The 23,993-nt window shown below is 40.1% G+C and overlaps 1 protein-coding gene and 1 pseudogene across 18 annotated transcripts in view; both read right to left on the bottom strand.

Moving 5' to 3' along the window:
• EIF4G3 (eukaryotic translation initiation factor 4 gamma 3) overlaps positions 1–23,993 on the bottom strand; it is a 369,700-nt gene that overhangs the window by 76,401 nt on the left and 269,306 nt on the right. For 12 of the 18 annotated variants that reach the window (XM_045298763.1, XM_045298765.1, XM_045298764.1 and 9 more), the window contains 5 exons: positions 15,729–15,817; positions 9,176–9,422; positions 4,300–4,433; positions 1,968–2,087; positions 1,530–1,640 (listed from right to left, as the gene is read on the bottom strand). In XM_045298763.1, coding sequence (XP_045154698.1) covers positions 1,530–1,640; positions 1,968–2,087; positions 4,300–4,433; positions 9,176–9,422; positions 15,729–15,817 — 701 coding nt within the window. The remainder of the gene's footprint in view (positions 1–1,529; positions 1,641–1,967; positions 2,088–4,299; positions 4,434–9,175; positions 9,423–15,728; positions 15,818–23,993) is intronic. The other 6 variants (XM_004705376.3, XM_045298754.1, XM_045298760.1 and 3 more) reach the window with 1 other exon arrangement.
• Positions 11,472–12,311, bottom strand: LOC101642560 (annotated as a pseudogene).

Genomic DNA, 23,993 nt, shown 5'->3' with positions numbered 1-23,993 from the left:
TACCAATTTTACTCCACAATTTCACTTGAAAATTATCTTTTAACACATGACAGAAGCAAGTGAATTAAATTACCAGAGCCGACTATTTTGACGTTACTACAAATGGTAGTTGAGTCTCATTTCTAGTCACATAACTGAACGCACCAAAATGACTTATTCTGCTCACACATGCAAGCCTAATGGGCTAAATGTAAATTCTGAGAGTTACTTTAAAAATCAAATTTCCAATATATAAATGTGCTTGACGCAATGGATGTATATGTGGATTGCAATAAGAGTTGTACGAGTCCCCAATAAAATGATTTAAATTTTTAAAAAAATCAAACTTCCCTTTAAAATGTACATTTAAAAATACATATGTATCTTATTTCAATTCACAATATTTCCATTTATATATAACTAATTATTAGGCAATGATGAGCAAGCGGGGAATGAAAAGTATCAGTATATATTCAAAGAAGTGCAAAAAGGTACAGCAATTTGCACCTCTGTGACCCAGGAACAACACTGAGCTATACAGCCACAGATGCTATCATCAAAATGCTATCAACAGTATTTTAAATATTTGACCAAAAAAACGACTTAAAAACATGCCAAAGCAAAACAAAAAATAAACCAACAGTAGTGTAAGCATAATTACAAATAATCAAAAAGAAAATCATGCTAAAAATAAACACAAAAAATAGATAAAGGTTTTCAGAAAGCGGTTTTCTAAGACTTTTATGATGAGGGAATGTAGGCTTTAGGAAAAAAATGTACTTTTGTATTGGAGAAAATAGGGGTTAAGTCCCCAATCTGTTTGAGAAGAGTGTCACACACATAGAAGTCTCTAAGTGATGCTCACACAATCTGCTTCAATTTAAGAAGCATCTATGGAGATTTTATAAAGCCCTAACAAATGATAGGCACCCAAGTGTTTTCAATCATTGTTCATCTGCAGGCAAATAACCCAATAATTCAAACAACTACCAAGTAACATGCATTTTTAGAGTCTAGTCTTATATTAAAGCAGGTTTCAAAGTTGCCATTCCAGAAATAAAAAGTTGATGGGAAAATAAAATGTGTTACCTTATAGAAAAAAACAATTTTTAAAGCATAAAATAAAGTCATCTTAACAAGGTGATCTGCAAATGTACATCAAAACCAAAGGTCCTCCAAAATGTCATTAAGTGCTCTTTAACTTGTGTCATTCTGATGGGGTGGGGTGGGGGCGTTGTATTCACATCTTTGGCAACTTTCCCTCATGCTTTCTGCAAGACTACACAGCATGAGGTAGGCAGAATCTGCCAGACCCTGCACAGTGCAGCGGCCCAGCATAATCCCAATGGTGATGCCCCTTCCACCACTGAAGAGCCTGCCACTGGGGGTGGAATGGCCATCTGCAGCCGACCAATACTGCACTCTTTTTGCATCTAACATTTGTTTGTCTTTTTACTCCATAACCTAGAGGAAATGCGAAGAGCAAAATAGAAGATAGTGTAACACCACAGACTACTGTTGGGGGGGGGGAAAAAAAAGATTCAGCGCACCCCTAGAGGCAGGCCCTTCAGGGGTGGGTGCGACATCGCCAGAGGAGTGCATGCTGGGGCTTTGCCCTGTTCCAGGATTGGCAATCCATGCCTGTTCTGCACTTTGCAAATCTGTAGAAACAAAGACAAAGAGATGCCCATTAGCTGCATGAGATCTCCAATATATTAGAGTGCCTCAAAACAAAACAGGAATCCTATCAAGGTTGGCTCTATTTTTATTCCATTTGCAGGTCATTTCAATAGGAAAAGCAATGGAGAAAAAAATGATTCAAATGTATTCTTTAATTGTTTTAATATCAGTATGAAAAGGATCGTCTTCTCTTTTACTTCTTCTTGGTTAGAAGAATCAATGAATAAAAGAGGTTTCGGCTATTAGACAGGATGATACTGAGTCAATGACAGTGTCAAACTAGATGGTTGTAGGGAAGTTGCACTTACAGGTACACCTCTTCCACCAGGTGTCTGTCGTCCAAAATCTGCAAAGGCTGGAGTAAAGTCTGGTCCTCGAGGCAAAAAGCGAGGGTCTAGAGTTCTCATTGGCAATTTGGGTTGGTTGATCTGTGTCAAGAAGCAAAGGAAATGCTTCATACAAATTCCCAAGTATTCACTGTCACAAAGATAGTAAAACCTTGCCTGAAATACTAGGTCCATTGGAAAGGTGAGCACTGGCTCTTTTTGCTTCTAATCAGTGGAAGTCAAAGCTTCTCTTGGGCTAGCCTGAGAACCTTGGGATGACAACTGTTTTCTAGTGCGCTGGGGCTGATGAGGCTAAATTTCCCCAGAAAAATTAGACACAACCACTAGGATGGTTTCCTAGACATATAGGACCAATGGGATGGCTCAAGACAAACTCTTCTATAATTCCCTGAAACAATGCCTAATTCTGGCATTCATTTTTCAAGGTAATCACTAGGACAGCTAGCTGCCTGTAAGAAACCTTGCCATTGCTCGTTCTGGTTTCTGTGCTGCTGACTGATAGTGAAGCATGTATTTTGAGTATACCATGAATATCAAAAAGAGATGTCTTTCATGTGATATGATTATGAAAATCTTACTGTCTGCCCTTTACATAGGCACATAATGTGTGATTACTGAGCTAGCAAAGCTCAGGAGTTCAATGACAAAGTAGGACTGGCCAGTCAGAAACAGATAAGGTTGCAAGACAGGAAGGAATATTTTCTAAGAGAATAATCTAATTCAGTGGATATAACACTTGCTCTCTGAAGTAGCCTCAAATTAACATCACCCATCATTCAACTGTCCTCACAAAAGTATCTAAGAGAGTAGTCTTAGTTTTCAAGAGAAATGAGAAGACCTTTTGCTAGAAATACATAAAATAACAAAGAAGCTGCTGGAAATCTCCCTAAGATGCTGGCCCCATTCTATAAGATAACCTCCATATATTAATTAAGGAGAAATATATACTCTTTTTTTCCCTTCTGTTTTCTTTTTAAAATCCTTTTATTGGGGGCTCGTACAACTCTTATCACAATCCATCCATCCATCCATCCATCCATTGTGTCAAGCACATTTGTACATTTGTTGTCATCATCATTCTCAAAACATTTGCTTTCTACTTGAGCCTTTGGTATCAGCTCCTCATTTTCCCCCCTTTCTCCCCACTCCCCCCTCCCTCATGAACCCTTGATAATTTTAAAAAGCATTTTATTGGGCGCTCACACAACTCTTACCACAATCCATACATATTATCAATTGCATAAAGCACATTTGTACATCCGTTACCCTAATCATCCTCAAAACATTTGCTCTCCACGTAAGTGCCTGGCACCAGCTCCTCATTCCCCACCCTCCTTCCCTGCTCCCCCTTCCCTGATGAACCCTTGATAATTAATACATTATTATCATTTTATCATATCTTACACTGTCCAATGTCTCCCTTCACCCACGTTTCTGTTGTCCATCCTCCAGGGAGGAGGTTCTATGTAGATCCTTGTAATCAGTTCCCTCTTTTCACCACATCCACCCTCTACCCTCCCGGTATCACCACTCTCAGCACTGGCCCTGAAGGGATCATCTGTCCTGGATTCCCTGTGTTTCCAGTTCCTATCTGTACCAGTGTACATCCTCGGGTCTACCCAGAAATATTTCCTCTTTAAAACAAAAACTACTTCAGATTTAATAACCAGCACGGATTCAACTTTGATTAACATAAAATAACTTGGACAGATATACATCTAACTTAACTCCGTTTATTAACTAGAGAACAACTAATCTTTTTAAGTAACATTAAGATCATGCATAGAGAAAGGATGTGTACTTGCAAAGGAATGGAAACTTCCATCACTGGAAGGATTCATAGGATTATTTTGAGACATACACTGAGAATTAGGTTGGCTCCCATTTCAGTTTAACTTGTCAGTTACCTTTCTAAGTTGCTGACCTGTCCTTACTGTCACTACATACAAATTAAAAAGGTAAAACAGTGGGGGAATATAGTATCACTTTATCTGTATGTTTCCATCTATGGTCACATACTTTTCACTGCATCGCTAGGTAAATAAATTAAAGAATTTTAAAATTCACTAGTGAACTATGGACCAAACCCTAAGATTACTATAATTTAGGGGAAACTGAAAAGCCAATATTGTTTTTGTTGGAAAATACTAATTCTTAAACATTATATATTTTTATTCAAATACTACGTGGATTAACAATTCCTAAAAAGTCACTTATACTTAACATCTTGTTCCAGTTAAAATGAGCCCCCATTAAAAGGCCAGCCCTAGTTTTCTCTGAGACTACATCGTACCTTGTCAAGAACCACATCACTGATGGGAGGCAGGCCCTCTGGTTTCTGTATACACGCTGGCATGAACTGGAAGTCCAGTAGAAACTCCCTGTCATACTGCTTCTTGCCTTCAGTATCAGCAGGCTTCCAGGATTCTAGGAAGGGGGACAAAGGTAGTCAGCCATCTGTAAGACCATTATCTATGATCCATTTAAAGTACATCCAATTGAAGGGAAAACTGGATGCCAATATTTACTTTAGTCATAACCAAACTTCACTATTTCAGTCCTAAGTAATGAGCCCTAGTGACATAATGAGGAAGCATTGAGCTGCTAACCCCAGAGTTGGCATTTCAAGCCCACTAAGCCACTCCACAGAGTTTTCTGCTCCTACGGCCTCTGAAGATCAACAAACGGCCGTCTAGCTGAGAAACAACAAAGTCCACATGGATGAAGCACATCAGCCTGTGTGATCATGAGCTGTCGATGGGATCAGGTAGCAGGCATCAAAGACCCAGAACAAAAAAATCTTAATGTGAATGAGGGGGAATGTGGAATGGGGACCCAAAGCCCATCTGTATAAAATTGGACATCCCCTTACAGAAGGGTCACAAGGTAGAGACAAGCCAGTCAGGGTGCAGTGTAGTACCGATGAAACATCCAACCTTCCTCGAGTTCTTTAATGCTTCCTCCTGACCCCCTCCAACTGTCATGACCCAAATTCTACCTTACAAATCCAGCTAGACCAGAAATGTACACAGGTACAGATAAGAGCTGGAAACCCAGGACAGATAAAAGCCCTCAAGATGAATAATGAGAGTAGCAATACCAGGAGGGGAAGGGGAAGGTAGGGGTAGAAACGGGGAGCCGATCATGAAAGTGGGTGAAGGGAGACATTGGTCAGTGTAAGACATGAAAAAATAATAATTTATAAATTATTAATGGTTCATTAGGGGGGAAAAAGGAGGAGCTGATACCAAGGGCTCAAGTAGAAAGAAAATGTTTTGAAAACGATGATGGCAACACATGTATAAATGTGCTTGACACAATATATGTATGTATGGATTGTGTAAGAGCTGTATGAGCCCCCAATAAAATGATTAAAAAATAAATAAAAAGATGTACAGCCTCAGAAATGCTACAGCCATTCTACTCTGCTCTGTTGGGTTACCATGAGTTAGAATTAACTTGATGGCAGTAGGTTCAGTTATATGTTTTTTAAAAAGATAGAAACACAAACAGTGAGTATTGCCAGAAAATGCCATATATGAAGATTTTAAACTGTCATTTGCTCTTTCATCCCTTCTTGATATCTGAGACTCTTTGCAACAATTGGCTATAAAACCACTTTATATACACACTAAAAGGGCAAAGTAATAATCTTCATTAAATAAAAAATAAGTTCTAAAAAAAAAAAATTACTTTTCCTAATATCCCACGAATGAGAAATCTGGTAATATGCTGTTTCCTGAAAAACGATTCTTGTTTTGCTGCTCATCTGGAAATGTAATATTAGAGAAGAAAGAACACAAGTGATAAGCGAACAACTTATTTAATCATCTGAAAAGGCTAGGCAGCTAGATACAGAATTTTCTTCCCCGCCTGCAGTTTAAACTGCTGCTGACATAAATACTGAAACATCTCTCACTGCTCTAAGTCCCATTCTCATGAGAGAAAGCTGAAAATTCCTTGAAAATTATCCTGGAAAGGAATTAACAAAACTTCCATCAAAACCAGGCTCCAGATGCCTTCAACGCAACAGACTGTGTTCTTCTTTACAGGAGCTCTGACAGTCTGAGTGTTTTGCAGGTTATTTCAAATGAATTCCTGCTGCCTACTCTATTAAAAAGTAGACATCATCTTCTTTGGATTTAGCATTTTAAACGGACGGCATTCTTCCTCTCCCTTACAGAAAGGTGTATTGTGGAGGCTAAGGGATGCTGGGTGGCAGAGCTGGCGTCTAGACAGCAGTGTAACTTTTCCTTGCCAAAGTAAAAATTAAAAATACTTGATACAGTCCTTGTAATGAGAGCTCTCTGTGGGAAAGACTGGTGGTGGCGACAGTGTTTAAAAGTGGCTGCCACAAGGGGCTCAAGCACAGAACAATTGTGAGGACCACTACAGGGCTGGGCAGTACTTCCTTTTTAATATTCAAAGGGGTGCTATAAAAACTGACGATATGCATAGATTGTGATAAGAGCTGTATGAGTCCCCAATAAAATTATTTTAAAAAATTAGATATGAAAATCATTGATAAATCTTCCTAAATTTAACTCAGGTCATTAATTTAGAATACTATGTTATGAGCATTAGGGATTTTCTTCATATTGTAAGGGTAGTCCAATTTAAAATATCTGCAATAAACAATGGATTACTAAAAATTAAAAAAAAATTTAAAAACTGACTTGATTGTACCTAACAACAACAACAAGAACAAGTGTTTGGTGATCTAATAAAAGCTCAGATTTAAAAGGGAATTGAGTGTATGAAGTCCTAAGGTAAGAAAATATTGTTTTAAAATAATATTGTTTTAAAACATTACCATTTTATAAAGCTCATTAACAATAGTTAACTGGTAGTGGAAGAAGGAGTACATTAAGGAGATTAAATTAATTATAGGTCAGTGGCTTTTAAACGTTTTTGACCACAGTAAAAATACATTGACTTCATGGCCAGAGCCAAGCACACACATACAAACTAAAACAGGAATTTGCAAAAGAATATTTATCTTTAGAGCATGTAATATATTTCACTGTATTAAAATATATATATACTGTTTAATATATATTATATATTAATATATATATAATATATATTAATTTCATAGCCTATGAAGTGATTAAATAGGCAGACTAAAAAATTGGTCTAGATTATGTTTTCATTAATAAATCATTTTATTGGGGGCTCTGACAGCTCTTATCACAATCCAAACATCCATTGTGTCACAAATATTTGTACATGTTTTCATCCATCATTTTCAAAACATTTTCTTTCTACTTGAGCTCTTGGTCTCAGCTCCTCTTTTTTTACCTCCCACCTCCTCTTTTTACCCTCGCTCCCCAACCCTCCCACTTTCGTGGACTCAATAATTATAAATTATTTTCATATCTTACACCGTCGGCTGTCTCCCCTCACCCACATTTCTATTCTTCCCCTTGGGAGGGGGGTGTTTATACATCAATCATTAGATCATTACAGTCAATTCCCTGTATCTCTCCCTTCTCCTCCATCTTCCCCCTACCCTCATGGTCTGGCTACTCTCATTACTGTTCCTGAGGGGTTTATCTATCCTGGATTCTGTGGGTCATTGAGAGTGCTTATCTGTACCACTATACATACTCTGGTCTAGCTAGATTTGGAGGGTAGAACTGGGGTCATGATAGTGGGAGGGCGGGGGTGGGTGGGCGCAGAGCAAGCACTAAGAACTAGAGGAATGTTGTATGTTCCGATGGTGCTTTGCTGCACCCTGGCTGTCTCGTTCTTTTCTTGTGACCCTTCTGTGAGGGAATATACATTTGTCTACAGATGGGCTTTGGGTCTCCACTCCGACCCCCATCATTTGCATTGGTTTATTTTGGGTCTTCTGATGCCTGATGCCTGATACCTGATCCCATTGACACCTCATGATCACACAGACTGGTGTGATTCTTCCATGTGGGCTTTGTTGCTTTCCTGCTAGATGGCCGTTTCAAGCCTTTAAGACCCCAGACGCTACATCGATTAAGAGCCAAGCACCAGCTTTCTTCACCACATTTGCTTATGCACCCACTTTGTTTTCTGCGATTGTGTTGGGAAGGAGATCATCATAAAATGCCAGGTTATTAGAATAAAGTGTTCTTGTGTTGATGGAGGGCTTGAGTAGAGGCTCAATGCCTGTCTGCTACCTTAATATATAATATTTAAACATACCTGTATCTCTATCATTATAGATTAATATATTTACATATGTGCATGCCTATATTTATACCTCTATAAATGTCTTTTGCCTCCTAGTTCTTTCCGCTATTTCTTTTTACTTTCCACCTGTCCCACTATCAAGTTAAAGCTTCATTCAGCTCTCAGTACTTTCTCTAGGCTGCAGTACACTTGACCAAACCCCATCAGACATTCTACACCCTCCTCATCATCAATTTTAGATCTCTTACTGTTCCCTTACCCAGGATTTGTTGGCTCCCTCCGGTCTAGATTATTTTTGAGAGCTGGTACTTTACATTAAAATTTTAGTTTATGTAAAAGTCACTTTAGACCTGGCAGAATATAAAAAAAAGTTTAGCTACATTAAGCTTTCTATCAAAGCAACTTCTTTTCCCTAAGTGTCCACACCAAATTTTCCCATAAACCTCAAAGTTGGTCACACTTTGCATATGCTTGGGATAGATGCCACATGTAATGGGATTTTAAAACCAAAGATCCTCCCAGGTTTGTCATACATTTCACAGGTTACCTCCCATATTCCAGGTGCTCCGCACTCTTGTCATTCGGGTTCTGACAGAGGACATCAGAGTTCAGCTCTAAAAAAGTCAATTCTGTCCACAAATTGAATCTAAGGTTTGTGAAACGACAGGTACCACTATCTCCAGAGGCATGGTCATACTGTAATATCCTTTTACGTGAAAATAAATAAAATTTCTCTTATCAAATTCCACCAGCCTGGAACTGACTTTTTCTCCTATGCCAGGTGCTCTTCCAAAGCTGGTTAAGTTCAGTACTAGTATCAGATTACACTCCCACCAACATATTGCTCACTGAATCTGCTGGTCACTTTAACTCATGCCTGCTGAGCTAGTCTGTAAACATTATAGGTGAGGGGCCTCTTTCTTCCATCCAGCACGTCTGCCTCAGGAGTAGAGTGAAAAGGAAAAGGAAAGAGGGACACAGGAATACAGGGACAAACTTACCTGGTTTAAAAGGGAATGTACTCCCATCACCAGAACTATCGGTGGAGCCTGAGTTAGTATCGATACCTTCACCCTCAGAAATACTCTCAGCGCCATTACGCACAGGCTCAACGTCTTCTCCATTTTCTTCCATAGCGTTCATTTTTTTTAAGCCAGAGGGGTCTCTTTCAGGATGAAACCCTTGTTTCTTTTTATCCTGTTCAGCTTCAATTATTTTGTCACCTGAAAGCTCCTCTTCGGCTTTAGGCTAAAAGCATAAGTGAACAGAGGTTATAGTTTGTTCAAGTGTGTGTAAAAAGACAAGACCCACCCCCACTCCTCACAAGCATGGGAAACCATGTTACTCAAGACCAGGGCATCTGTTTTCAGCACAGAGTGCTAGAATAGAATGTTTATTTTAAATACTTTTCTCATTTCCTCTCCTGGGATGAGTCAGGCAATTCGGGCTACTGAAATGCTTTAACGTGACTAACGAAATCCAAATGCACCAAAGGTTAGAATGGAAAGAACTGTTAATCCTTGAACTTGATGGGAAAGAAAAAGCCTAAGTTAGAAATCTAAAACGAGCACTCCTATCTTCACCAGGGAAGCTCAGCAAATATAAACAAGAATACAAGAGGGCATATTTTGGTGCTATTTTCTGACTGAAACGGAGCTGGTTATCTTTCATTTTATAAGTAGGCCACTTGTTAGTAAAGTCGATTTATATTTATTGGATCTTAAAATTATCTGGATCTATAAATCTTATTTAACTCGTACACTGAAAAATGTGTGGAACATATTCCTTGAGGAAGAAAACTGGATTCTGGGACATCATATACCAAAGCAAATCTGTTGCAGGACAGTTGATTCTGACTCTGCAGACCCTATAGGCCGGAGCAAAACCCTGCCACACGGTGCGCACTGTAAAAGAAGCAGACGGCACAGCTTGCACCCGTGCAGTGGCTGCAGCGTCTCAGCCGTCCACCGTGTAGTTAGCACTCGTGCTTCCCTAATGCACTCCCAGGCTCCGTGGTGCGATACACCTGTCTTTAAAAAGCAAGGTAGAAGTGAAGTTATTCACTAGATTATTTTTTACTATCTCAAATATCAAATAAATACAGGTTTTCCAGGGGCCACATGAATCATCAAAATGCTTGGAAGCGAAGGTCTCCAGGAACTTAACAAGTCTTTTTCTTTTCGATTCAAGGAAAACACTATCAAAGCAATTTTTTGGCAGGAGCACTAAGAAAGTGACTTTCTGAATGATAAGTTCATACAAGAAAAAGAAGGAAAAAACGAGGGTAGAGTCAGCAGAGATTATATGAAAGAATATGAATAGAATCAGAAAGTGGTTCCACCCAGGTGGTCTATAACACTATTTTTAAAACAAGTAGTAAGTAAATACATAAGCGACGAATTCTGCTATTAGAAAAGAGATGTTATAATACAATTTTGTTCTTTTATACATCTGAGATCTTGAGGGGAATGGAGCAGGGTTGATACTACTTAGATTATAAAAATGTTATCAACAGTAACAGATGGTTTTAGATTCAATTTCCAATAGTTTCTGTAAATACACAGAGTCCTCTCCTTCCCTCTATGGGGAGAGCCAGTATATGATCATTAAAAATATATATATATAAAACGTGGTAATCGTTATTATTATTTTTTTGTTTCCTCCAAATTCCTGGTTTAATATGGTTTATTTTGAGAGAAAAAAGTCCCAAACATCAGGCTGTTCACAAAAATAACCCACAGTATCTATCAACTTTAGAAAACAAATCTTAAGACTATTACACTATTTTCTAGAGGATGCATAACATGCCAACTCTCATTCACAAAAAATACATTGTTACATTATGCTGAACAGCCCCACATGTGGGGCACACATACCTAAAACCCAAAACTCTTCTCATATGCTACTCAACTACGTGAGAATGCCCTTGCAGTTAGGGAAGCAAGTACTGCACTCATAATATGTGGAAAACTGTGTTCCCTGCATAACAAGAGACTATTTTGCAGACAGTTGACAAATGCCATACATCCTTTTATTGTTAAGTCAAAGAGGTATCAAATTGAAAGCAAAAAATTACAAGGAAAGACTTAATGTAACTACTAGGAGCATCAAAGCAAGCAAAAGTGGGACTAGGCGCAGGGCAATAAGAATTAATGGACAAGGGAAGGACAAGGATGGGGGAACAGTGAACATGTGCTGAAGATAACACTAGGGGAGAGGATCTGGTGGAAAACCTGAGCCTAGACAAGCGCCAAGGTAAAGAAGAATGGGATAAGACTTCTAAACCCCACTATGTGCTTAAGAGTCATCCTCTCCTTCCTCAGCCTCTTTTCATCATCCTGATCAACTCTAGCTGGTCACCCCGATCTTCATTCTCAGATCATCAGCAGGTCGCCCTCCTCAGCAGGGTCATCCGCACCCGCCTCAGACTCCATTTTCACATTAGTCTCATCTTTCTTCAGGGAGCTGCTGTTCTGCTCCTCTTCTGATTGCCATTCTTCATCTCTACTCCTTGCTTGCTCTGTTCCTTCCAGGCTTTCCAGTAGCGAATCCACTTTTTGTTTAATCTGTGTCAACTCCTTTTTAATAGTCTGAAGGTCATCTCTTTTCAATTTTCCAGACCTGGAAGAAGATCCCCGCTGTTCACTCTTGGAATTGCAACCACTTTTGCCCCTTCTTGAGGTGTTTCCTGATACACGCTGGCGTTTTGAGGGCACTACAGCCCGAGCAATAGGAGGAGGAGGAGGAACTCTTGCTGGGTAACTGTACATCCTGTCATAATAATCCCGTTGAAAGTCATAGTCCAAATCAAAAGAAGAGCTGTACATCTCTGCTGCAAATCGTCTCACACTTGCTTTTCCTCGGTTCACTTTTGGCTGCAGAGCCAAAAGATTTGGCTCTGCAGCCAAAACCTGGCCAGCAATCATTCTGCCATCCTCGGACATTCCTCTCATTTACATACTGAACAAGGGCAAAGCCTTTATGAACAGAGCAGCCCACGATTTTGCCATACTTCGAGAAGACTGCCTCTACATCGGACTTCTTGACCACAAGAGTGTTGAGATTTCCAATAAATACACGGGAGTTCATGGAGTGAGGGTCCATTTTGTTGGTAACATTGCTGGCCATGGTGTTTGACAAGGTTGGTCACACAGCTGAAAATCAAAAAAATCTCACAGGAAGGAAAAAGGAGAAGAAATTAAACTGTGAATCTCCTGCTCCCGGTTTCCACACGAAGAAGCCGACTGTGGCTGGAGGCCAGCAAGGCGGTCTCAACTGCTCAGTCTCCGTCTCTTCACAAAATCAACCGTTACTATTTTTAGCGAAACATGGCAGGGGTAGGTTGAGGGGGAAAAAACAGATCTACTGAGTATGAATTATGATTCAGCAGCCTCAATTTTTTCATATTCCATACATAACTATTTAATACTCTTTATAAGGTCACTACATGCATGTACTTTGGACATGTTATCAAGAAAAACCAGTCCCCAGAAAAGGACATCATGCTTAACAATGATTGACATAGTGGCTGCAGCAGTGGGCTCAGACACAGGAACAACTGTGAGGATGGCCCAGGGCCAGGCAGCAAGATCTCATGCTACTATGCATGGAGCCAATATGAATCAGAGAACAAGAACAACATAAAGTCATCATAAAGATCTCTATTAATTTGAGGTGTAAGTCTATAAATAGTACTTAAAAATTGTATGGCCAGATCAATACCAGGCTTGCATCTAGCAGCAAGTGACCTTGAGTCTTCCCCACCCGTGCGGAGCTGACCAGAGCTAGCTGAAACAACTAGCAGAAAGTGGCCTTGAATCTCCCACACACACCTGCAGAGCTGACCAGAGCTGGCTAATGGCCCGCTTTGTTCTCGACCCGCTGCTCTGCACCCGGCACCAGCATGGCCCGTTTGGCTCAGTGCCCACTTTGCTCTCGACCCTCCACTCTGCACCCAGCACGGCCGTTTGGCTCAGTGCCCGCTTTGTTCTTGCCCACCGCTCTGCACCCGGCACGAATACACCCAGAACCAGGAAGACACCTTACATTCCAGAAACCCAGACATACCTGTCCATATAAGCAGCAGTCCTGTAGCCTGCAATGCGACTCCCCCAGCCCGGACATTGTGGACTGTGGGACTTCGCCCAGGCTGTGTTTTTTTCTGCCTAATAAAGCCTGTTTGTTCTATTTCGACTGATTGGGTTTCTGGTGCCTCTCGACTACCTTACAAAAATAAACTTAATAAAGACCAGGTTAGTTACATTATGAAATTACATAGTATTCTTATTGCGGAAACAAAAATATATTTGATTCTCTAAAATTAACAACAAATAATCCATTTCATATTAATAGAAACTGCATTACCTGACAAATTTCTAACTAGAAAAAGACACCTACAGAAACTTTTCCACTAAGGACAAACCATAATCCAGGGAACCCAGAATTATGAAGGTTTCTGAGGAACAGTTAGGAGCAAATCCACAAAAACAACTCCACTCATTCCTAAGAAGGAAAAGTTTCCCTGTACGAGGATGAAGACTATCCTGAAGTTTGTGTCTAGCATTTCCTAAACTGTCTACTTAGCAAACTAGATGGAAGGAAGGAAGCATATCCTTGGTTGGACTCAAAGGAGCCTATGAAAGCATAATTTACTTGACAAACTGTCTAATGTATTGTTTTTGTAGGCTAGAAAATTAGATTGATTTCTATGTATCTGTAGTGATTGAGAAATGCAGAAATTCTAAAACGTCTAACCAGATTCTAAGAGGCCTTCATCAGCAATTTTAAGATGAATCCCCTGGTGATTAGGCTATAATATAAAGAACTTTATGAAATGAATATTTTCAATGATCAAAAACCCAATATATAACCCAAAATAAGCTGATGCTGGATTTCAAATAAGCACATTACTTTGAAGGCGTAGACAACTGATCAATGTAAATGAAGACAATGACATGTAACAATACGAAGCTACTAAAAAACACCAACTTTCTGATTTTAAGAAAGGCCAGGAACTAGGATTTCTGAGGGAAGTCTGTGTAAATCATGAAAGACCTTTTGATTTTACTTTTAAATTAAAGCGTTAAGAAAAAAGTTATTGATTCAAAATGTTTCAAAACATTTCTCATGTTTGAGGATTAACAATCTAAAGTAGGTTTCTATAAACTACAGTTAATGGGCCCAATTTGGTCCACCATTTGCTTTCGTACAAATTGTAACCTTAAGAATGGTTTTTAACAATCGTGATGGTTGAATAGAAACCAAAAGAATTCAAATTCCTGTTTCCATCAATAAAGGGTTTTTTTGAGACAGGAATCACCGACTAGTTTTTGAATCATCCGATTGCTTTGGGGTTACCGCAGTAGAAACAGTCAGAAACAATCAGTAAGTCAGAGGTCCATCAGATAAGCTCATAAAAATGACCTGGCTCTTTACAGAAGAAGTTTACCAGCACCAGTGAAAGAATAGGATGAATGTTGGAAGAGATAGTTGTGGCCTACACTTTTATTTAAGATCCATAAAGTTTAGAAATCTGGTCACAGGGCATAGGAACAAGCGATGCAGAACAGAAGAAAATAAATAGCAGCTGAATTAACAAATCAGTCTATGAAATTCTTACAGTCATACTAGCTAGGAATGTATGGAATTCTCCTGCCTCAGGAAGGTTTTAACTGTTAATTTTCTGTCGGCGCAACATTTTCTTGGTCAAGTCAGAAGAGTGCAGTAGCCATTTCCACCCCGATAACTTACTGTCAGCTTACACCCCTGATACATATAATGAAATCACATCCATGCAGCAGCTTAGTGGTTGCTAAGGGGCTAACTGTGACATCAACAGAACTTAATGTTAAGGCCAGTGACAGGAAAGGGAGACGTAACAAGGGGGTTCTCTTGAAGAGGGTAGGAAAACATAACTAGAAAACTCTTCTTTCAGTTATTATTTATTTTCTTCTGTTATGCATCACAGTAGGTTCAAAATCTAATACTCTGTGAGTTTAGATCACAGACTAGGAAACTGTCAGGCCAAGCCTTAGGACTAAACTTGTCCTTGTCTCTTCTTCACATCACCTGTTGATCTTGGAATTCTATAACCGATGGCACAATTAAGTGTTGCTTAGTTCAGAAAACAAATCACATGGCAAAGTTACTTTTGGGGTTTAGTTGGAAGATGACAGATCCAAAAAAATTTCACCTAAAATGTAACTGGTCATTTCTACCACTACTGCTAATGAGCATTTAATTTAAAAGTTTACATTTCTTTGTTTACCAGATTAGCCTATCAGGTAAGTTTAAATTTCAACTAAAAACATTAAGCTTATTTTTGCCACAAGACAAGATTTTTAAAAAAACATATTATTAAAAATATCTAAGAAAATATTTTCATTTTTTCTTTGATATTTTCCTAGATTTTGAAGTCAGTCTTTAAGCTTGATATATCAAGTTTCACTTGGAAAACAGTATCTCAAGAAAGACATATGTATCGAGCCACGCTTGTCTTATGAAATGGCACCACTGCTCAGAAGGTAAGCTAGAGAGACTAAATTTTGCCCCTACCTCCAACTCAGCCTCTGATAGCTCTTCAGTGGTTCGGGTCCGATCTTTTGGTTTCTTCCACATCTTTGGTGCAGTTATAGCTGTCTGAGCTGAAATACAAAATTGAGTCCATTACTTACTACTGTCAGCTGAGGTTGGGAAACATTAGGTCTCAATAATATTCAGTAGAGTAAAAGATGATGTCACTCATAACCAACAGATAGCTAGGTGGATGATAAAGGAACTGCATATTTGTAGCCTGGACATAACTATGGCAAGTGTTTTAGATACAAATTACACCAGCCCATGTTTCTCCTAGGTTTCGCATGGTTAAACATACCTAGGCATACAACTCAACATGAAGCAAGTCACACTTGAGTAAGACTCAAAAAACCTAACAAACTGCCATCCAGTGGACTCTGACTCACAGTGACTCTACGGGACAGCAGAGAACTGCTGCTGGGGTTTTCTGAGACGGTAACTCTTTACGGGAGTAGAAAGTCTCTTCTTTCTCCTGAGGAGCAGCTGGTGGTTTTAAAGCGCTGTGGACAGCAGCCCAACATGCCACCAGGACTCCTTATAAATAAGACTAGACAATATCTAAGGCTCCTTTAAACCAGTGTTTCCCAAAGTAGTTAATACTTCACCCTGGGGGGGCCAGGGGGAGAGGTGCTGGACTGATCCAGGGAAGCTGGAAAAGCAAATACCTATACTTTCCCCTGGATCGTGAGTCATTACTGGAAAAAACAAACCAAAAACTCACTGTCACCGAGTCAACTCCAACTTATATTGACCCTTTAGGACAGTGTTTCTGGGACTTTTAACTCTTTATGGGAATAGGAAGTTTCATCTTCCTTCGGTGGAGCAGCTGATGATTTCAAACTCCTGACCTTGAGGCATGTAACCACTATGCCACATATACTGTAGTACAAAAGTTTTTGCTAGGGGGCAGTTTTTTTGTGTGTCTACCCCTCCACCCCCCACCACAAAAATGAAACAGTAGGCCAAGAAAGTTTGGGAAGCTATGCTTTAAACAATATAAAGCAATATCTAGCTCAGGATTCTGTTTTTCAAAGCTTTCTAGACAACAAAAGAACACTTAAAATTTGATTAGCCAGGCAGGACTTGTACAATTTTGGGTCTCACCTCAAATTATCATTGTGGGTCTAGCCTTTCATATTGATGGGGTGAAAATTTTGAAAGGAAACAGATTACTTTTTCCTGGATTATTCTACTGTATCAGATGTTCTAGATTAAATATTAAGTATACAAAAGAATCTCAGAAAGTCATTCTGCTTACAAATTCCAGAGTTAGCTATTCAACACTTGACGCATACTTTGAAGATAACCATCAGACAGTAAACAGAAATATTGAAAGAATCCTACAATGTACAGATGTGCTCGACACAATGGATATATGGACTGTTGCAAGAGCTGTGAGAATCCCTAATAAAATGTTCGTTGTTTTTTTTTTTTAAAAGAATCCTACAGAGGCAAAAAGTACCCTGATGAAGTAGTGGGTAATTCCTTGGGGAGTGTCACTGAAGGTTAGCGGTTTGAACCCATCAGCTGCTCCAGGAAAAACAGGCAGTTTTTTTCCCCAGTAAAGACTGACAGCCCAGGAACCGAAAGAGGTAGTTCTACCCTATCCTACCGAGTTGCTATGAGTTGGAATTGACCCGATGGCAGTGAGTTTGGTTTCTGGAGTTTGTCAGAAGAAAGCATGTTATTAGATAGGAGTGAGGTGTTCTAGGATGGATAGAGGAAGAGTCCAAGGAAGACCACTCATAGAGACATTACCAAAAAGAAAGAAACACAAAGACGAAAGCTATCATCTGATCTGATACTTCTGTGGAAATGTAAGATCATTCATTGAGACTAAACCAACCAATCTCTCTGGGATAGTCTCAAATCTTTTGGGGGTGGCACAATACAGAGGAAACAGCCACTCATTATTCTTGGGCACAAGAAAAAGAAGACATTTAACATTTTTTTGGTCAACACTTTTCTGATCTAAGTTAGCATCCTAAGGACTACTACTGTGATAAAGTTACATTTCTTTTTTTTTTTTTTAGTTACATTTCTTAATATGGCTCTTCCATCCATTTCAAACTCCTACCAAGCAGTTGGGTGAGACTATGCAAATATGGTGTAGAGGACTCTAACTTGGAGAGCTTGTTAGTTTCCTCTTTCCTCTGGATAGGAGACTGCCATGTCAGAAGCAAGAACAGAGAGAATCCTGGGACCATCAAGAACAGCCAACTGGTGTGGGAGGCCTGATATGGCTTGATCAAGGGCAATGTAAGCAAGAGGAATTACTGAAACCCAAATGAAGGCTGAGCATGATAGTGGGACAAGAGGAAAGTAAAAGGAAATAGAGGAAAGAACTAGGAGGCAAAGGGCATTTATAGAGGTCTAAATACAGGCATGTACATATGTAAATATATTTATATATGATGATGGGGAAATAGATCTATGTGCATATATTTATACATTTAGTATTAAGGTAGCAGATGAACATTGGGCCTCTACTCAAGTACTCCTCAATGCAAGAACACTTTGTTCTATTAAAATGGCATTCCATGATGCTAACTTTCCCTACCACGGTCACTGAAGACAAAGCAGGTGCATAAGCAAACGTGGTGAAGAAAGCTCATGGTGCCTGGCTATCAAAAGATACAGCGTCTGGGGTCTTAAAGGCTTAAAGGTAAACAAGTGGCCATCTAACTGAGAAGCAACAAAGCCCACATGGAAGAAGCACACCAGCCAGTATGATCATGAAGCGTTGATGAGAGCAGGTATCAGGCATCAAAGAACAAAAAACCATAGCATTGTGAATGAGAGGCATCTATAGGCAACTGGACATCCCCTTACAGAAGGCATTGCAGGGAGGAGACGAGCCATTCAGGGTGCAGTGTAGCAACGATGAAACACATAACTTTCCTCTAGTTCTATGTTTCCTCACTATCATGATCCCAATTCTACCTTACAAAACCAGCTAGACCAGAGGATGTACAGGGGTACAGATAGAAACTGGAAACACAGGGAATCCAGGACAGATGAAACCCTCAGGGCTAGTGATGAGAGTGGCAATACCTGGAGGGTAAAGGGAAGATGGGGCAGACAGGGGGAACCGAATACATGGATCTATATATAACCTCCTCTCTGGAGGATGGACAAAAGAAAAGCGGGTGAAGGGAGACTTCACAGTGTAAGACATGACAAAATAATTTATAAATTATCAAGGGTTCTGAGGAAGGGGTAGTGGGGAGGGAGGGGAAAAATGAGCTGATACCAAGGGCTCAAGTAGAAAGCAAATGTTTTGAGAATGATGAGGGCAACAAATATACAAATGTGCTTGATATACAATGGATGCATTTATGACACAATGGATGGATGTATGGATTGGGATAAGAGTTATATGAGCACCCAACAAAATGATTAAAAAAGAGGAAGAACAGCCACAGGTGGGGAGTGTGAAGTGTCTGAAGTGGCGGAGGCAGCAGAGGCACCAGAGAAGCCCCAGCAAGGTGGAGCAGAGGTGCTGTACCACTGAGACCATGGGGCCATGAGGTAGAGACAGGTGGGCTTCTGGGTCCATGGAGGCTGAGGCCAAGGGCCCATGTGACTGACACTTCTGACCAGAAAGAGACTTGACTGCTGGCTGAGAGGTGCTTCTGTGGACCACTGACCATGGACTTTATGTTTCTTTGATGTTTTCTGATCCTGGTTTGAAGTAACCTGTTAATGTCTCTAATAAACCCCTATAACTTAGGTGAATATTGTCTGGATGGCCACAAAAGTGGACTGTCAAACCTGGCAGAGTAGTAAAGTGCCCCAGGGGAGGAATGGTTGGTATAAGAATAGGTTAAAAGAAAGATAGAAGAGGGAGGGATGTATGTATGACTTCTGCCTTGTGGCAATTGACCTTGGGCTAAAGTTGGATTTTCCTTCTCTCTATGGAAGCTGGAGGAGGTCAGACTGGCCCCAATGTTATTTACTCATCTATTTAACCTTGTTATGACCTGCAAGGCATGTAGTAAATAAAAACCCCAAACCACTATTATCCAGTCAATTCAACTGCAAATCTTTACAGGAGCTAACAATGTTATCTTTCTCCAGAGAAGGGCTACCAGATTTGAACTGCTGACTTTGAGGCCAACACTTACCCTACTCCACCATTAGGGTTCCTTGTAGGACATATAGGGCCAGGGAACGTTTCCTATGTCTGGACTCTTAATGGAAATTGCCATCCCATTTTTAGTGTGTACTGTCATCTTTGGACATGCTATCAGGAAGGACATCATGCTTAGTAAAGGAGAAGGTCAGCAAAATAGAGGGTGACCATCAACAGTGTAACTGACACACAGCTGCAACAATGGGCTCAAACAATTGTAAAGATGGTACAGGGGTGGATAGTGTTTTGTTCTGTTGTACATAATGAACTGGAATGGATTAGACAGCACCTAACAACAGCCCAGCAACACCAGCACCAGTCATCCCCAACCTCAGGACATACATGTCCCACTAATTGTATCAAAATACAAATTATCTAAAACATTTTTTCATTACATTCAAAATACCTTCCATTAATTAAAATGCATGGTTTCTGTAGGAAACAGAAAGATTTCTCCCAAGTTGTCTCCCCCAAATATATGCCAAACTTAGCTGCTTGCTACACTTAGCAAATGACTATACACTTGGAGGTCGATCAAAAGTAGGCCAGGGGTTATTCTCCTTAAGGGTTTTCAGCCATCTAGAGCAATCAGACTGTATAGTCTGTACCACCCTAAGTAGGGCCCACTCCCTTCTGATAAGGATGGTGGTAGATTGTTTCCTTGAAGGAGAGCTCAGGGAGGTCAAGCTCACTCAAGGGTGACCAAGGTTGGGCCACCATTATGAATCTAGCATCCACCCTTCTTGTCACATGTTTACCTCTAGTTCCACCCCTTCCTGTCATGTGTGCACCCCTAGCTCATCCCCGTCCTGTTACACTTATGCCCATAGTATATTCCCCTCCTATTGCTTGTATTGCTTATTGTATAACCCTTTCGTGTGACGCATGTCTTTACCTGTGATTAGGAGGTACACACACTCCTAAAAAGATATAAGCCTTGGCTAGCAATAAATCGCTCTCTCCTGCGCTCTCTGGGGCTGCCCTCTTGCCCGAGCTGTGCAAGGACCTGGCTGTTGAGTTCAGGCTATCCAGGAGGAGAGCATGGTACCATGAAATGTGTCTGACTTCTTTGTTTTACTCTCTCTTGCTCTATGACTTTATTACAATCTTTATATATCTCAACCGTATTATCTGCGCTTACTGAACCCACGACTAGCTGTGGGGGGCTGGCTACCCCCGCAGGTTTCCACAAAAAATTCAAAGCAACAAGCCATTTAATCATGAAAAGGTTTCAACCTCCTTCACACACCTCAAACTGATTTTTCTTTACCTTTTCCCTCAGGAGCCATAAAGGACAAGTAAACATACTGGCAGATATTTTCCTTTGTTGTCCACATTAGGCAAACAATTTTCTTAACGTACAGAGCTCAGATTATGGAAACTGTGGGCAGGTTTAATTCTGCGATTGCATTACAGTTTCATACTGAATACATAGTCCCCCTCTGGTTGTCTCCTTAGATGTTTTTGTGGACTGCCTTCTGATTTTACATCAAAACAAAACTAACCCCGCCAAAATCACTCTTACCAACTCAATACTGACTCATAGTGACCCCCTGTGGGTCCCAGAGACTGTAACTATTTAGGGGAGTGGGAAGCCCAGTCTTTCTACTAACCATCACTACACTACCTGGGCACCTTTACATAACCAGTCTGTTTATTTGTATCTTTCCATAATGCTTGTGAGTTTAATTCTGCTTCCAAAATAGAACCTTAGGAGTTACAGAGTTTGGGGAACCTGCATATTTTATTTCACATAAATAAGAATTTAACTCTAACCTCCAATCATAAAAAAGGGGAGGACCACTTCTGGAGGATTCTTTGGTATCAAATATAAACTCCAGAGTAATTTTCTCTAAAATATAAACAGCTAAAGTAAGATGAAACTAAGGTTTTCTCTCCAAGCATATAACAGATGTACACAAAAGCATGAAACTAAACATATCTCTCCCATGGGTATAACATAAGACATTTAACATGCTTCCTCTCCCTGAAGCCAAATAGCTGCTTAGCCAGCAGAACCATTACTCAGCCTGGTTAAGCGGCTACCTGAGTGGCTCTTTGAAGCACTGATTTAAAGTAGTCATTCACAGTAAGAGGTGGGGAAACGAGCACACACCTCATTCAGAAACACAGTTCACGGACTGAACACATGCAGGTAGACACACATCCACGGAGCCTGTGTTCCCCGCCCCTCCTCCTGATGGGGAAGTGCCAAAAAATTTGGGTGTGCTAGAGTAAGGGGTAAGAAAACAGATAAGTATATAGATGGATACCCACAGATGTATAGGTCAATTAATACCAAATTAGTTAGAAGAGGGGAATTCAATTTAAGAATTGCTCAGATATGATATCCCCCCACCTAGGTCATTTCATGGCCACACTTTGGATTAAGTCTTTCTTCTGCATTAATTTAACTCTTAATGTACTGCTTCTTATTACTTCAAAACATCAAATGATGGCCTTTCTAAATAAGTTATTTGACTAGTTATTCTTCTGCTTAAAATCAATCTTTACAACATCAGCCACAGGGCCAAGCAAATTATCTTGCACAAAGTAGATACTCAAATTGGTTGAATGAATAAATAATAGCAGCCCTGTGTAAAACAGGTATTGCTGATATTCCAAAGACAGGCAAATTTGTTTCTCCACCCCATTCCTTGTCCTACATTATAAAACCTCAGGGGATAAAACCCCCACAATTTCTATACAAGATTCATAACTATCTGGACTTTAAAAATGTTCAAAGCCCTCCCTTTCCAATAAAAACATAGCTCATGTTGTTGTAGGTGCCATCGGGTTGATTCCGACCCACCGTGCCCTTTTGCATATCAGGAAACCCTGTCTAGCCCCATACCACCTGCGTACTTGTTCCTGTGCTTGTGCCCATGGTTGCAGCCCAGATGCCGATCCGTTTCCTTGATAGTCTTTCTCTCCTTTGCTGCCCTTCGGTTTCTCAAATAGGATGTCTTTCTCCAGAAAGTAGTCTCTCCTGACAACATGTCCAAAGTACATCAGAAGAAGTCGCACCAACCTCGCCTCCAAGGAGCACTCTTCCAAGACAGATGGGCTTGTCCTTTGCGCAGTCCAAGGTGCTTTTAATAACGCTTCTCCAGCACCACAATTCACATGTACCCAGTCTTCTGTGGCCTTCTTTATTAAATGTCCCACTTTCACATGCAAGTGAGGCAACTGAAAATACCATGGCTTGGTCACCTTGCTCTTTAATACTCTAAAAGAGGCCTTGTGCAGCAGATTTACCTAATTCAACAAGTCTTTTGATCTTTTGACTGCTGCTTCCATGAGCACTGATTGTGGATTCAAGCATGATATATTCATGATGTTACCTACTGGTCCAGTTGCGAGGATTTGGGTTTTCTTTATGTTGCGTTGTAATCCACACTGAAGGCTACAAACCTTGATCTTCATCAGCAAGTGCGTCAAATGAACATAACGAAGTGTTTTGGAACTTCCATTCTTCTCAAGGTTATACATAATCTGTTATGATACATAGTTGAATGCCTGACAATGTCAGTAAATACAAGGCAACATCTTTCTGGTATTCTTTGCTTTCATCCAAGGGCCACCTGACATCAGCAATATCCCTGGTTCCATGTCCTCTTCTGAATTGGCCTGAACTTCTGGCAGAACCCTGCTGCAACTGTAGCACAGAGGCACACTTTCTTTCTAATACGTGTGAAGTACACAGAGGAGGGGAAATTATACTTCTTGAGAATAAAAAAACACATAGCTATGGGTTAAAATTCTATGTAAACAGGAACAAACAGCAAAGCTGTGATTTCAAGATGTGTGCAGGTTTTAGCCTTGCTGGAAGGAAAACTTGCTTTTCATCAGTGCTCTTTCTCTCTTTTGTTTTCATTTAATCGTTTTATTGGGGGCTCGTACAACTCATCACAATCCATCCATCCATCCATCCATCATTGTGTCAAGAACATTTGTACATTTGTTGCCATCATCATTCTCAAAACATTTGCTTTCTACTTGAACCCTTGGTATCAGCTCATTTGCTCCCCCTCCCTATGACCCCCTCCCTCATGAAACCTTGATAATTTTTTTTTCTAATTTTATTAGGGGCTCATACAACTGTTATC

Source organism: Echinops telfairi, unplaced genomic scaffold, assembly GCF_000313985.2.
Source record: "Echinops telfairi isolate 266 unplaced genomic scaffold, ASM31398v2 ScPeMD7_7457;HRSCAF=8495, whole genome shotgun sequence".
Classification (NCBI taxonomy): Eukaryota; Metazoa; Chordata; class Mammalia; order Afrosoricida; family Tenrecidae; genus Echinops; species Echinops telfairi.
The sequence above is the reverse complement of the archived record's forward strand: the minus strand, read 5'-3'. Positions and strand labels throughout refer to the sequence as shown.